The following is a 15,266-nucleotide window of genomic DNA, read 5'->3' on the forward strand; positions in this document are numbered from 1 at the left end:
ACCACGCACGTATATACTTATGTATACGGGTGGATACGCACGTACCATGCGTGGTGTACCAAAATACAGTGTATCAATGTGCGATGCACTAAATACATGTGAATATGCGGCTAGTAGAATAATTGTTCTGAAATCGTACGAAAATCTAAACTCAAATTGCGCATTATAAAAGTGTACTTAAAATGTACAGCATAATTGAGCCGAGTGTCGTGTACCTCGGTCGACGCCCCTTCAGCGGTCGGTGTAAAACCCAGCGATTCGTACACGATACTTATACACCTAAACGAGTGGACGAATTGCCTCGTATGTGTATAATATTAGTTAAAGGCTGGGTCGCGTTTGATCGACATTTGCCAAACAATGAACAGAACCGATTGAATGCAAGAGGGTAAACCATCGTATTTATGGCGCAATCCTGGCGATATGTTCGCCAAGTACGTTATTTTCACCAGGCAAAAACGTCCTATTTTACTTAAAAATCGAATGCCGATGACGACTGAGAAGGGACTACTTTGTCCCTGGTGTAGGGGTCGCGCGCAGTCGCAGCTGCGCTCTGCGGACCAATCAGAACGTAACGTAGGTCGTGGAAGGGGTCCGGTATAAAGCTGAGTGGCAGCTGCAATGCGTCAAAGTTTGTTCTTTCCAACCATTACGTTAGCAGTCGTCGACGGTCGTTGGACTTGCGATAGCCGTTTGTAGAAGCTCCATTACCTGCTTCCGCTAACTCTATTGAATCTCCTTGTCCTTCAACTGTCTTTTTTCGCTCTTCCGACAAACACCAATCACTTAATCAACAATGGTGAGTTATATCAGCTCTTTGACCGCAATAAAGGTTTATCGGACTCGCAATTCGCCGCTAGCTGAATTTTGAAGGCTCGTTGCCGACCGCATTGCCTCGCCATTTTGACAAGGGATAAGCCGGCCGGCTCCACCCTTGCTGAGCTGGTGATGAGTCACGATCGTGACCTTATTTGTCGCTATATTTCTGCCTTCACTTCGACGTATGACAATTTTTATTTTCTTGTTCATTTGTTTACGTATGTAATACATTCGATTCATGTAAGTTGGAATAACCCGTGACTTTTCTGGGATTTGAATTTACAATGATTTTATGAGTTCATTCTCGCATCGAGCGTACGTCGCGATCGTATACCGATTAACGCAGTGATGTATTGTTCATACCGAATTAGTAATCTTGAAAAATATTTCGTATCATACAAATTTTCCTTTTATATTATTAGTGTAATTTTTATATCTGAACTTCAAAAGGATGAAAGGTGATTAATTATGAGGTTTTCACGTGCTTTGAGCGGCTCCATGGTGTTTTGAAACAATCTTTTGACTTGCCACGATCGTTCTATGACAAGAAAGCGCGTAATTGTTATCGAACGAGTTTTAAGGCAGACTATACATTAGTCAAACTGAGATTTAGAAGGCCTAGATTAGGCTTCATGCTTAAGATATGGGTCCGATTGAGTTTCCTAAAATGTAACTAAAGAGCGTTCCGGTTCGAAAATGGTTAAAATCGGTGAATTTTTTTGCTCATTTCGACACCTCGTTTCCGTACATAAAACCGAACGGGAGCTTTTTATAAACTGTTACACTGTAGCACGAATAATATTTACTTCGTGCATTGTAGTAAGGATAATATAACAACGAGAAAATCGGAAAGCGGTTTAAATCGATTTTCCGTTGCTGTGGCGTTCTTTCAATGGCGTTGGGAGGTCATGCGTGTAAACGCGTATCCTGTAACGGAAACGCGGTTAACGGTTGAATCGGGTTACATATCATTGTGGTGTTGGTAAGACTGAAATGTAATCGTACGTTTTATACAATTTTAAATATTACGCGGTTCCTGAAGGCTAATTGGGAGGTGGGGGGGATACCTAAAAAGTAGAGGAAAGTTTACCAATGTTGATATTGAACAGATTAATTTTTAAAAAATCCAAACAACTGTCCAGTCTCAAAAAGGTTCTTATGCAAATGATAATGCATGATAGATACAATATTACAAATAAACCGAGACATTGTTCTTGTAAGCCAAGGGAATAAAGTTGGAGCGAGTACCGTTCAGCTGACCGCTGTGTCATACTTCAAAATTTCCGCATTTCGATATGTATGTACTAAAAAAGGGGAATGCATACTATGCTGTTTCATCTGATGCAGGATGTGCCGACATGAATGTGAATACAGAAGTAGATACTCGAAAGTTGTAACAAAGCTGATTCTGTTTTGCTTTAGCGTGAGTGCATCTCAATCCATGTTGGACAAGCTGGTGTCCAGATTGGTAATGCCTGCTGGGAACTCTACTGCCTTGAGCATGGAATTCAGCCCGATGGACAGATGCCATCTGACAAAACGATCGGTGGGGGAGACGACAGCTTTAATACCTTCTTCAGCGAAACTGGAGCTGGAAAACATGTTCCTCGAGCTGTGTTCATTGATTTGGAACCAACGGTTGTTGGTACTTACTGTTAGCATTCTAATTTATCACGTTTTTTCAGGCATTGGTGACACGAAATAATCGAGTTTTTTATCTTATAATAACCATCTAGAATTTGTTCTAATGTTGTAGATGAAGTCAGGACTGGAACTTACCGCCAGCTTTTCCACCCTGAGCAGTTGATCACTGGCAAAGAGGATGCCGCAAATAACTATGCCCGTGGTCACTACACTATCGGAAAAGAAATTGTCGACCTAGTGTTGGACCGTGTCCGAAAATTGGCCGATCAGTGCACTGGTCTTCAAGGATTCCTGATCTTCCATTCTTTTGGAGGAGGCACTGGATCTGGCTTCACATCTCTGCTTATGGAACGTCTCTCTGTTGACTATGGAAAGAAATCGAAGCTGGAATTCGCAATTTACCCAGCACCTCAGGTTTCCACCGCCGTTGTCGAGCCGTACAACTCGATCCTGACAACCCATACAACCCTCGAGCACTCCGATTGCGCCTTCATGGTCGACAACGAGGCCATTTATGATATCTGCCGCCGAAATCTGGACATTGAGAGGCCAACATACACAAACCTGAACAGACTCATCGGCCAGATTGTATCCTCCATCACCGCCTCCCTAAGATTCGACGGTGCTCTAAACGTCGACCTTACTGAGTTCCAGACCAACTTGGTGCCCTACCCTCGTATCCACTTCCCACTGGTCACTTACGCACCCGTCATCTCTGCAGAGAAGGCGTACCACGAGCAGCTGTCTGTCGGAGAAATCACCAACGCTTGTTTCGAGCCAGCTAACCAGATGGTCAAGTGTGACCCCCGTCATGGCAAATACATGGCTTGTTGCATGCTGTACAGAGGCGATGTAGTCCCGAAAGACGTTAACGCTGCTATTGCCACCATTAAGACCAAGCGCACGATTCAGTTCGTCGACTGGTGTCCCACCGGTTTCAAGGTCGGCATCAACTACCAGCCCCCAACCGTCGTTCCGGGTGGTGACTTGGCCAAGGTGCAACGTGCAGTCTGCATGTTGTCCAACACCACGGCTATCGCTGAGGCCTGGGCTCGTCTTGACCACAAGTTCGACCTGATGTACGCCAAGCGTGCCTTTGTTCACTGGTATGTGGGTGAGGGTATGGAGGAAGGCGAGTTTTCGGAGGCACGTGAGGACCTCGCTGCTCTTGAAAAAGACTACGAAGAGGTTGGCATGGATTCTGCTGAGGGGGAGGGCGAAGGAGCAGAAGAATACTAATCTTGTTCTTGAATGACACAACGATATTTCTCACTTGGTAATTTTCACATTCCCAGTTTTCTTTTCGATTTTATTTTTATTCTGATTCTCACACCTCATGGTATTTCCTGAAAATAAACAGTTTTTGCATCCAATATCTTGACTATTACATGGACCTTGTCACAGCCTTTCCTGTAAATTTCCACACAAATGATTCCGCATAAAGGCACCGCTTCATCTCGAAGATATTGCCATTACCGTTCTTGCGAAATATTCAGTTCATAAAATTGTTATGTATTCCGAATTAATACAAAATGTTAGAGCTATAAATCGTTGACTCATATTTCGTTCAACCATTGCGTCTGAAAATTAAAATTTGTCAATTTGGTACGAAATGACTCGTTCATTACAGAGTTCGAATTGTGTCTCCAAAAAATAATTATTTACAAATGATTTACCAGATTTCATGGAACGTTCTAAATAAAGGGAAACTACAGTTTTTTTTAAGTTGTACTTTAATTAAATTCGGGGGCACGATATGAAATGTTAAATTTATTACCGTTAGTTAATTACTTGTTTCAATTTCACCCAGGCGTTTACGAATTGCTAGAAGATAGCTATTTATTAATTTATTTGGTATGGCGGTGACGTTTATTAATACATAAGACAGTATCACAAATATACAAGAAGCTGTAAAATAATATAGATCCCAGAAGATATTGTGTACCGAAAATTGTTACAAATATTTATCTCTGTGGTGTACATGCATTACGTTTAAGCATTTGTTTGCATCAGATACCATATATGATACGGTATGTACGTACAGCTATATCTCGTAAAAAAAAGTGAGTTAGTAAGAAGGAGTAACCAGATTTTTGCATGGTAAGAATAAAGGAAATAAAGTAAAGAGAAACTTCATACGTTTACCTGGATCTAGCTCAACCTACGTATTTGAAAGACAAATTTTGTACAAATTTAGTGAGGGACGGACTTGAAATATATGAAATAAAAAACAACATTGTAAGAATGTGTAATTATAAATACGCATAATTTAGTTACATTGCGCGATTATTGAACGGAAAAAAAAACAATGCTCATTTGTCTGGAACCGTCACTGAGTTTTGAATAGAGGGCTCAGTTCAGTCTTGAAACTGTATAAGTACTACACGCATATTTAAAACAAAGTAGTATCAATCACTTATAGTGAATAATGATTTAAAATTAAGGGGTATGTAACGTAAAAATATACTTTCCATGCGATTGTTATAAGACCACTTATTGAAATCTGAAATTACGACCATCAACTAGAAAATATCACATTATATAATATCTATCAACAAATACCATCGATGGCCTAGAATTTGCAATGGGTAACATGTAAATATGTGAGAATGTACGAGGCTGATTTGTTTTCTGATTGACTCAACAACATTCGGACTTTTCAATATAAGCTAAAAGTCACCAGCTGTAGAAACAGACCTACACAGCTCTATGGTTTTATAAAATTGAGGCTTTGCTAAAACCAACTATGTAGTGATAAGAAAAATAACGTCGAAACGAACTAAAAATTAGCGACTCGCCACTTTCCTTAGCATAATGTTAAAATTACGATATCACCGTACAAAATCACGACAAGTTTTCAAAGTGCACACGTTCAGTTCCACTTATACTCATGGGTTCTGTAACATATATTAGTTCCTAGCTACCAGTACTCTGAACTGCTGGAAAAAAATGATCAACAAATGATCCGAAAAATTTTTTCCACTACAGACTCAGCAAGCACTTACCCTGCCAATTTTACCGTACCGTACCCTCTTGTTGTCGGAATCAAGAGGGTTCAGCCAACTTCTCGTGATATGAAAATTACGCTCGTTAAATTTTTCTTTGCCCAGGTATTCCAGCTTCGACAGTTCCGCGTTTCTGTATCAATGAAAATTACAAAATTTCTTAGGTATTATCGTTACGAGATCCAGCATTGACGCCGAATCTGCACTTGATTTACAAAAAATATCAATGTCTGAATCCTTTAGTCCTAAATTATTCTCTCGTATGCAAAATCTGCATAGTAACTTTCGTTTCGTTTTATAGACATGCCCCGTACTCACCAGTTTGTGAAGTTTTCCTTTGTTTATACTGAGGTTTCGTTTTCCAATTATCGAGAGGTCGAAATCTTCGACATTTCTCGCATGCATAGTTCGATTTTACGATAGAATATTGCTTGGTAGAATGAGTAGAAGAAAAAAATTTCCAAGTGAGAAAGTTTAGGGACATAGCAATCAGTCTATGGAGTAAAGGAAACTGGAATCGTAAGTTTCTCCATCCCCTGAAGTCTTTGTTATCAAAATTCTAGAAATTTCTCTGAAACATATAATGATTAATCAATTTTTTCAATTGAATTTCTGAACCAAACTAAATAGTTGCACAATTCAAAGCCGTAAATCGAAGTTACAAAATTTATCTCTCAGTACAGAATTTAGGTCACTGTGAACTTGTTCTTTATTGACAAGATTTCAAATCATTAGGTGACCAAGAAAACCATTAACTACATTTGAAAAAAAATAAACTACATTACCTCTTCATAATCATCTGGCCGCCTAGCGCTGGCTGGATAATAGTCAACGATCAAGGGACGTGGTCTTTGCCCAATTCCAGATGGTTGATGAAGACCACAAGCTTGTTCTTCATTAGTAATAACAGAAACTAGAGTTCTGACTACTTGTTCATCGAGTTGCGACATAGGTTTGCTTGGAGTTTTCATTCGTCTAAGGAACAGAGCGTTCCACTTCTGTCGCAGGTGTAAAATAAGTTGAGCTGCTTCAGGGTCCAATTTGAATACTACCCAGTCGTCCAATTTCAAAATTGTTGTTCCCTCTTGTGCCTCATCTGCCTCAGAGTCCGACTCACTCTCAGGAATAGCTAATATGTAAAAAAATCATCGTTCAGCTCTGAATGTCCGAGGAACAGACGAAAAAAATTCCAAAAATTTTCCGCCTTACTTTCGGCCTCGTAAATTACGTCCATTGGTAATCGTGCTGGTCCACTAAATAACGCAACTGTGATAGGATTGACGAGGGTAACTGTTTTGACGTGACAGAAACGCCCGGAGCGGCTCATTTCTTCATACAGTAACCAATCGCATGGTAAAGCGTTAACATTAGCAGAGTGGGTCTGTGCGGATGTAGTACGAGGTGATTTTGGGTTATCTCGAAGCGTGGAGGAAGGATGAAAGACTACCTTGACTTCTTTTCTGTAAAATTAAGATGTTAAGCTAATGACTTAAAATTCAGGGCTTCCTTTTCAAGATGATTGCAAAGGCGGAAGAAACAGACTTCTAACAATTATTACTAAAGTGAGGAAAAATTAGTTATTTCAATTCGACTGTGCAGTATTATGGTAAATAAGACATTGGAAGTGGTCGATTTTAGATGGCTGATAAGTAAAATAATTAGGTACTGATTTAACACTGACTTTTGTCTTTGATTGGATTTGAAAAAAAGGGAAACTTACTGTGTTCGAAGCTGCGAATGTTCTCTGTCTACCCTGATCAGATTTGGGTACAGTCCAGCTGTAAGTGCTGCTTTCACCACGGCCCAATTCTCGGAGTTCGAGTTGAGGTCGCGGATATCGCCAGAGCCTCTTGCTCTTACAAACCCAGAGGCTCTGAGTTGTCCAAGAAGTTGAGTGCGCATTCCAACGACCATTTCCATCGTTGCAGCAGAGATAAAATTCTTTTCACAAAAAAGCCGCTCTCTACCGTTTGCTCTAGCTGTTTGCCAGCTTTGAAAAGCTCGCAGAACAGCCATGTGGTCTGAATATGTACCTGCTGAAAAATCCTTACGAGACAGAGTGGCTGCACGCTTTTGCGATGGTTGCGAAGGCAAAAGAAACGGATCCCTGAGAGAATTATCAAAGTAAAGAGAAATTTGTTATTTTATCCTGACTGTGCAGTATTATGATAAATAAAACTTTGAAAACATTGAAAGTAATTGATTTTAGAGGGCTAGTTACTAAAATAATTGGGTACTGATCTGACACTCACTTGTAAGCAAGACTGCAAACGATGGTGAGAATTGGATCAAGGCATTTCAGCACAACTGCATATAAAAGCATTTTGCCGAGTCGAGGTTCGACAGGTAGATCTAAGAGGTGACTTCCAAGTTCTGTCAGGTCTTCCCACGGATCTAGAGCATCTATAGTCTTCAGGAGTTGAACAGCGTTGCGGGTAACAGCGTTAGACGGCGGTTCCAATGCTCTGTCTAAGAATTCAGCTATTGGAGTATTCCCAGGAGCCAAGTGTTTGGTATAGAGGCACAATTCCTGTAGCGGTAGCCTAAGTATTTCCGGCGTTTGGTAAGGCTGCATGGAATTGAATCTGACCGAAGAGAATAGACGGAAGCAAATCCCATTCTGACATCTGCCAGCCCTTCCTTTACGTTGCTTGGCACATGCCTGCGATATCCAGTTGGATCTGAGTGTGCAAACTCCAGACATAGCATCAAAAGACTTCTCCTTCACTTTCCCGGAGTCAATGACATACACAACATCATCGATTGTTATGCTAGTCTCCGCTATGTTAGTGGACAGTATTATCTTCCGCGTCCCCTGAGGACTAGGTCTGAAAACTCGCTTTTGGTCACAAGTCTGCATGTTGGAGTGCAGGACAAATAAATTGTAGCGGAATCTTTCGCTCATCCTCTTCTCTTCGGCGTTTATCCTCTCTCTCATAGTCACTATGTCGTCATACCCAGGTAAGAAAACAAGAATTGATCCATACGGCATCTTCGTGTGTATGTGAAGAATTAGAGAAAACATCAAATCGTAGTCGACATTCTCATCATTGAATGTGTGATGGTAGACGTCGAGAAGCATTTTGTCTTCTTCCGAAATGGGGATGTTTTTATCAAGAGGAACATCCTCGTACGCCGTTTCACAGTCGTATGTCTTCATATAGGCTTCTATAAGTTCGGCACATTCAACCTGGTTCATTTTTCTTGCCCAGTCCAAAGCTGTCCATTCATTAACCGAGCGTATATTAAGATTTGCTCCAAGATTTAAGAGACGCTCCGTTGTGTCGATGCACCCTCTTCCTGCTGCAACCATCAGCGGCGTTACCGACGTCTTTGAGTGCTGGTAATCAACAGAAACATTTTCCGACTGTATGAAATACAGTAACTGTGTGAAGTTGTCTTCGCCACCACACAGCCACGCTTCTGATATTGACCGATCCATTTTATCTACCAGTCTTGGCTCAAGCTCAACTCTTTCAGGTACGGGTTGATTTTGCTGGCCCAGAATTGGTGCTGGTATTAAATTTCTTTCAGATATGTAATTGATGGTTGAGTTTGCAGGCTTGTATTGGGTCCAAGACTCTAGAACCTTCTTCTGGTCCTTTTTGTTGACCATTTTTTCCTTCTTAGCTGACATATCCTTAGTCATGTAGTTAGTCACTTTGAGAATATCCTCGAGATACAATACCTCGACGTCGTAAAGTCTGCCAGGGACGTTAATTACTGAGCAGTGGTTGAAGTACTTCAGAAATATGCTTGTATCCATAGTGGCACTCATCAGGACAACTTTTAGAGATCTAAACTTAACTAGGGCATCCTTTAGTGCGATTAAAAGAAAATCACAAAATCTATCTCGCTCGTGAATCTCATCTACGATTATATGCGTTATTGTAGCCAACGCCGAATCACCACCCATTAATGTTCTGAGCAGAACACCGTTGGTGCAATAAGTGAGCAACGTTTTCGGAGATACTCTGCTCTCCAACCTTATTTGATACCCAAATGTTTGCCCAATTTTTTCATCTCTTTCAAAAGCTACTCTCTCTGCTACCGAGACTGCTGACAGTCTTCTAGGCTGAGTGCATATTATTCTGCATGTTTGATTCCTTTGCTGACAGTAGTCTAGGATGAACTGAGGAACTTGGGTTGTTTTTCCACTTCCCGTCTCTCCTGCTATTATAATTACTTGGCTTGATGGTAGAACCTGCATTATCTCCTCTCTCATATTATAGACTGGTAGACATTCGCGAAATGGTAAAACATCCATATTTGTCTTAAGCTGTGGTACCTGCGGTATTCCGCCATTCAAACGGCCCATTGCTTTCGTATTCGTGTTGACTGTAAATAATATTTATTGGGAATTGATGTGTGTTGTAATGGTATTAAATTGAAATACATCAACAGTTTACCTGCAAAATTTAGTTTCAAGATATCTCTTTGAAAATTACCAAGTAAATTTACCTTCTGTGTTAATAATGCGTTCCCTCTCTGTGGGTGGGAGTAAATCCTGTCTCTCCTTATTGCTCAAGGGAAATTTCTGTATTAAATTATAAATCCCTTGTCGTGAGGACTTTTGTAGCTTTATTATGGCATCTGCTTGAACAATAGTTGATCCTTCCCGCTTATAAACAGTTAAAAATCTGTTGGTTCCTTTCCTATTGCAAACGAAAAAAAAATATGATAAAATGTAATTGCGTGTACCAAGCTTATATTAGAGTTCCAGCTACGCATGTATATCTTTCAATATTTGTTCTCTATTTACCCGCGACTTTTCGACTTGAGTCCATGTTCTCTGGCAAGATCATGGATATAAGCTCTTTCCTCAGCCGTATAAGAAGACGGAAATTCTAATTCTTTTTGTTCCGGAGCAGCCAGAAGCTTTCTGATTGTTAAATTCACTGCGATTCTGGTGTCCTCACCAATCGCTGGTTTCTTCTGTTGCTTTCGTCTTGGCATGTTGGATTTTACAGTATTAAGACAGGATGAACTAACTGCAAAAATAAAACGTTGAAATTAAAAAAAAAAAAACAGAAAACTTATCAATTTTTGTCTTCATTGGAAGGAAAATTGATTATTATATTAAACGAACAAAACTGAAGATTGTGGTAAATGTGATTTCTTACTTGAAGATTAAAAATCACTAATGGTTGAATGTTGGGTAAATAAGATATTACAAATAATAAGGATTGCAACAATACTGTAAAGTTATTTGAAACCAACAAGATACATTGATCTTTCTTCCAGAATAATTTATTTATTTATTTATAAATAATCAACAGGTAAGACTGTCCTATACATATGGTAAATAGTTAAGCTGTTATCAATAGGTGCAGAAATATAATTTATATCATATGACGAGTACACAAGCTTTGGCAATCACTTACTCACTAATACTATACAACATACATAAAAATTTTGCAGTATAATTCCACAGACTAGTTTTAGAGCGGTACATAATGTTACAGTTCTTAACCCCTTCACCTACAATATTGTTGATTATGGGCCCGCGCGTTCGGAACTTAAATCGTATGTTAAGGGGTTAATATGGGCCGGCAGTGCATTCCAAGTTTTCGAAAAAAGAAAGCGTTCTGAATAAAAATAATGTTCTACTATTATCTTAACAACACGCTAAGAAACATTTCTCAAATAGATTAAATAACATTAATGAAAACAATCGTAACAGGTATTAGTAAATTTTTGCAAAACATTGGAGGTAGAACTAATTGGATACATTAGTGGAAGCACAAATTTTTGCAAAACATTGTAGGCAGGAACTGATTGTATACATTGGTGAAAGCAGAAAGCAAGCATGAACACATGTATCGTACAAGGCACACGCGACACTGATAAAATAACGAATCTACTAAAAGGATTCGATCAATTTTTGGTAAAAGAAAATTAATTTGCGATTGTTATCTACATACCTCACAGCGAAGCTGGCTTAGATGATCAGACGTATTGCTTCGGAATCGAAGGATCGAACAGAACGAGACTTACAACCTAATAAAAGAATCTTTCGGTATCGCTGCATCGGACCATCCATAGAACTGCGTGCATATGTATCTAGTTGTTATAAAGCTGTGCATGACGCTTTTGAGTGTATGACGCGAGGTAAATTTTCGGTTAAGAACCGATTTTTGCCATGTAGGCTGAAAACAATGACAGAACCGAGAACCGAATCGGATTCCGATTTTTACAGCAAAACTACACACTCTAGCGTATGCGCACTGGGCATTTAATGCATTCTGAAAAAGCCCCGTTATTCTTTCAGCGGGAAATTAGATGTATTGACAATAATTTCTAGATGCTTATTTTTAACCACCGGCAGAAATTTTACCGCTAATTAAACTGGGCACAAGGCTAATTCTACTTGTATTCATTTTATGGACTTTAAACAGCGGGGAAAAAACGCCTGTTTCTAGCAGCGTAAAAGAGCGTGAAAAAATAGATGCTGGGGATCAAAAAATTTATTTATTCCTTACAAAGGAAATTAGATTTGGCGAGGCTCAGGAATAACAGCATAAACAAGTAATAAAGTAAAGTACAAACGTCATCTTTGATCTCACTTGTATGACTGCCTTTCGCGGTTAAGGTAGAAACCGACTTGACCACATTTTGTGGTCCAGTTTTGGAATCAAGGTGACCTTCTTCTATCTGTTTTTTTCAAGATGAAGCTTCCTAACCTTTCAATTTTCATCTAACCTAATCTAACAGCGAATGAAACGTCAAAAAAGCAAAGTTACCTCTTAACGTGGATTTACCGAATTAGTTTAAAGTGTAAAAAATGATGTCCCAAGTATTCTCGTAATGTATGGAAAAAAGTAGGAAAAACGTAGCGAATACATTTATACGCACATTTTGGATAGTAAAAAATGAAAAGATAAAGTAAATTGATAACTTTCATCTAGTATCGGTAACCAAAGTAGATGAACAATTGATAAGAAAATATTTAAAGTAGCCAAACTTCACTTTTATTACAAAACAGTTCAAAAGTGCACATCTACAGATTGATATCGTGAATTATAACAATGAGTGAGCAAGGTGAATCCACAGTTGTTGTGGTGAAGGCAAAGCCAGTAAGAAGGGTTTATAAGGCCCCGGTGAGGGTAAATAAAATACCCCCTGAGCAGCTAAACGACCCATTGCTAAATGCCGCCATTGCAGTTTTGCCGACAAATTATAACTTTGAAATTCACAAAACAATATGGAGAATAAAAGAACTCAAGTCACAAAGAGTAGCTCTTCAAATGCCTGAAGGTCTCCTTATTTTTGCGACCACCATTTCTGACATTATAGAAGAATTCACTTGCGCTGAAACTGTCATTATGGGAGACGTTACTTATGGTACGATTACAATCAAAATTGTTTTAGATTTGTGTTTTTTCAGTTTTAGTTTGCATTATAATCTCACTTCAAGTTTGATTTCTATTCCGAAACTTCAAATTTTATGGTATATCGTCTCTAGGCCATTGAATTTCCAAATATGTTAAAATTAAATATGATGAATAATACATTGACAAAATCTATGCTTGATTGAAGCTATAATCTCAAATATTTAGATTTAGTAAATTTAAACTCTTTTACCAAATAGGACAACAATGACGTCTGACGATGAATGTTTCTTCCAGGTGCTTGCTGCATTGACGATTATACGGCAAAGGCTCTCGGGGTCGATCTGCTTGTCCATTATGGTCATTCCTGCCTAATACCAGTTGACAAAACAGTGGGAATCAAAGTCCTGTATATATTTGTTGATATAAAAATCGATGCAATGCATTGCATAGAGTCTTTGCAGGCAAACTTGTTGGTAACAACGAAAATAGCATTAGTCAGCACTATTCAATTTGCCTCAACGCTCCAGGCTGTCGCTATCGAGATGAGAAAAGCTGGATATGAAGTTACCGTACCACAAAGCAGACCTCTTAGCCCTGGCGAAGTAAACGTCTTAAAATAATTGACTAACCATAATATATTAATGAATGTGTTCATTAATTTCTTTCATTTCTTAATCAGGTGCTCGGGTGTACGGCGCCTCAGATTCGCTGCGCAGATGCGGTCATATACTTGGGAGACGGTCGTTTTCATTTGGAGGCAGCAATGATTGCGAACCCCAAATTGCGGGCCTATCGTTACGATCCTTATGACAAGAGTTTAACTGAGGAATTCTATGACCATGAAAGAATGCGAAGTAATAGACGAACCGCGATTGAAACTTCTAAAAGTGCGGAGAAATTTGGACTTATACTAGGCACCTTGGGTCGACAGGGAAATCCCGATGTATTGAAGACTATTGAGAAACGGATCAAAGTATTGAAGAAAGAAGCCGTTATTATTCTTCTTTCAGAAATATTTCCTGATAAGCTAAAGTTATTTGACGATATTGATGCATTTATACAGGTACGATACTTAGCTTGCTATGGAAATTATACATTGTCTGTCTTTTTTCCTCAGATATATATAACTTGAGATTACCTTTCTTTTGTGTAACGTTCGAGGCTGTTCAAGTTTTGCGAGTCTAACATCGGTTTTCTTTATATCACACACTTTGTTTCATAGGTCGCATGTCCAAGGCTGAGCATAGATTGGGGTACAGCATTTGAAAAGCCTTTACTGACGCCCTACGAGGGCTCAGTTTCTTTGAAGCTAGCAGAGTTGGACAATGACAGACCATACCCTATGGACTTTTATGCCTCTGCAAGTTTAGGCCCGTGGACACCAAACCATAAACCTGCAGATTTAGAAAAACAGACCGATGCATGCTGTGGAAAGTGCAAGGAAGTCAAATAGCCAATATTCAATATATGAAAAATAAATGTCTTTTCTATCCTATTTGATATTTGTATTGAAATGTTAATACTTAGTTTTAATGATGTATGTAGTGAATGCAAGAATCAGAAATATTTTGTAATTACTGGGAATATCGACCGTGAAATGTAGGTAGACGGTATACCCTTCAGATTATCGTTTGAATTTTTTCCGTTCACCAGTCTCAAAGTTGTATGCTTAACTTTGCCTAATCTACGTCGTTATCTAGAAGATAAGAGGAAATAGGATTTTCACTATTTGAAATGAAAAATAGTTTGAAATTGAAGATTCACTTGACATTCCGCGTGTAATTTGGTGTTGGTACGCGTACATTATTTGCCAGTACCGTCTCCTGAACAAATACAGTCTTGAATTTGTGATGTAACATCAGTAATTGCGGGATGTTGTTATTGAGAGTAATAAACATGATCTTAAAACAAAGTAAATCAAGTCTGTAATTTTTGAACTCTGGTGTAAGCTGCGAAGCTCTGTGATCCATTGTTTCATTATCCAAAATGCGGAAGTGATTCAAAGCCAAAGCTAAGCTTAGCTGGACTTTGTTCATCACGTGGGCGTTTTTGTCCCCCATCTCTGTAATCGATTTCTATTTGAATAACAATATCAGGCAACAGGTGTGGTGGAAAAAATTCATTTTGACTGGGAATCAGCCCCGGCCTCACCTAAATAGCGGCGCGTTTGCGCCGCCCGATATGCGCAGCCGCGCGGATCTTCGACGCGTCGCGTCGCATCCCCGCAACATGAGGCCGGGATGTTGTCGCGATAATGGGTACAGATAAAGGAGCCGCGTGGGCGACTGACGTCATACGCCCACCTGTAGGCACGTAAACGCTCAACAAACCAACCCCTGTATTTTCCCACATATCGGGTGTGCGTTGCAGGAATGTAATTCGCGCAGAATGACGATAACGAATCGATTTGTGTTGACACAATTATTACCACAAGGCTCGTTGACTCGAGGAACATGGTTTGTAG

The 15,266-nt window shown here is 39.4% G+C and overlaps 3 protein-coding genes across 4 annotated transcripts; 2 read left to right on the forward strand and 1 right to left on the reverse strand.

Moving 5' to 3' along the window:
* The first annotated feature begins 625 nt into the window (after nucleotides 1-625).
* LOC124305718 (tubulin alpha-1 chain) lies at nucleotides 626-3,836 on the forward strand. Its single transcript, XM_046765416.1, has 3 exons — nucleotides 626-799; nucleotides 2,242-2,464; nucleotides 2,576-3,836. Exons 1-3 carry the CDS (start codon nucleotides 797-799, stop codon nucleotides 3,700-3,702), a joined length of 1,353 nt encoding a protein of 450 aa, XP_046621372.1. The 5' UTR covers nucleotides 626-796; the 3' UTR covers nucleotides 3,703-3,836.
* A 118-nt stretch (nucleotides 3,837-3,954) lies between these two features.
* Nucleotides 3,955-12,119, reverse strand: LOC124305717 (3'-5' RNA helicase YTHDC2-like). 2 transcript variants are annotated; one of them, XM_046765414.1, is made up of 10 exons: nucleotides 11,951-12,119; nucleotides 11,393-11,515; nucleotides 10,231-10,459; nucleotides 9,930-10,123; nucleotides 7,721-9,806; nucleotides 7,189-7,575; nucleotides 6,678-6,928; nucleotides 6,254-6,597; nucleotides 5,787-6,039; nucleotides 3,955-5,601 (listed from the first exon to the last, which is right to left on the reverse strand). In XM_046765414.1, the coding sequence occupies exons 3-9, from the start codon at nucleotides 10,422-10,424 to the stop codon at nucleotides 6,028-6,030; spliced, it is 3,468 nt and encodes a 1,155-aa protein (XP_046621370.1). In that variant the 5' UTR covers nucleotides 10,425-10,459; nucleotides 11,393-11,515; nucleotides 11,951-12,119; the 3' UTR covers nucleotides 3,955-5,601; nucleotides 5,787-6,027. The 2 variants fall into 2 exon arrangements, with proteins under 2 accessions (XP_046621370.1, XP_046621371.1); XM_046765415.1 differs by lacking the exons at nucleotides 3,955-5,601; nucleotides 5,787-6,039; nucleotides 6,678-6,928; nucleotides 11,951-12,119 and having other exon boundaries at nucleotides 6,493-6,597; nucleotides 11,393-11,941.
* Nucleotides 12,120-12,165: 46 nt separating this feature from the next.
* Nucleotides 12,166-14,714, forward strand: LOC124305719 (2-(3-amino-3-carboxypropyl)histidine synthase subunit 1). Its single transcript, XM_046765417.1, has 4 exons — nucleotides 12,166-12,812; nucleotides 13,097-13,404; nucleotides 13,482-13,865; nucleotides 14,025-14,714. Exons 1-4 carry the CDS (start codon nucleotides 12,497-12,499, stop codon nucleotides 14,253-14,255), a joined length of 1,239 nt encoding a protein of 412 aa, XP_046621373.1. The 5' UTR covers nucleotides 12,166-12,496; the 3' UTR covers nucleotides 14,256-14,714.
* Nucleotides 14,715-15,266: the final 552 nt, after the last annotated feature.

This window comes from Neodiprion virginianus, chromosome 5 (genome assembly GCF_021901495.1).
Source record: "Neodiprion virginianus isolate iyNeoVirg1 chromosome 5, iyNeoVirg1.1, whole genome shotgun sequence".
In the NCBI taxonomy this organism is placed as follows: Eukaryota; Metazoa; Arthropoda; class Insecta; order Hymenoptera; family Diprionidae; genus Neodiprion; species Neodiprion virginianus.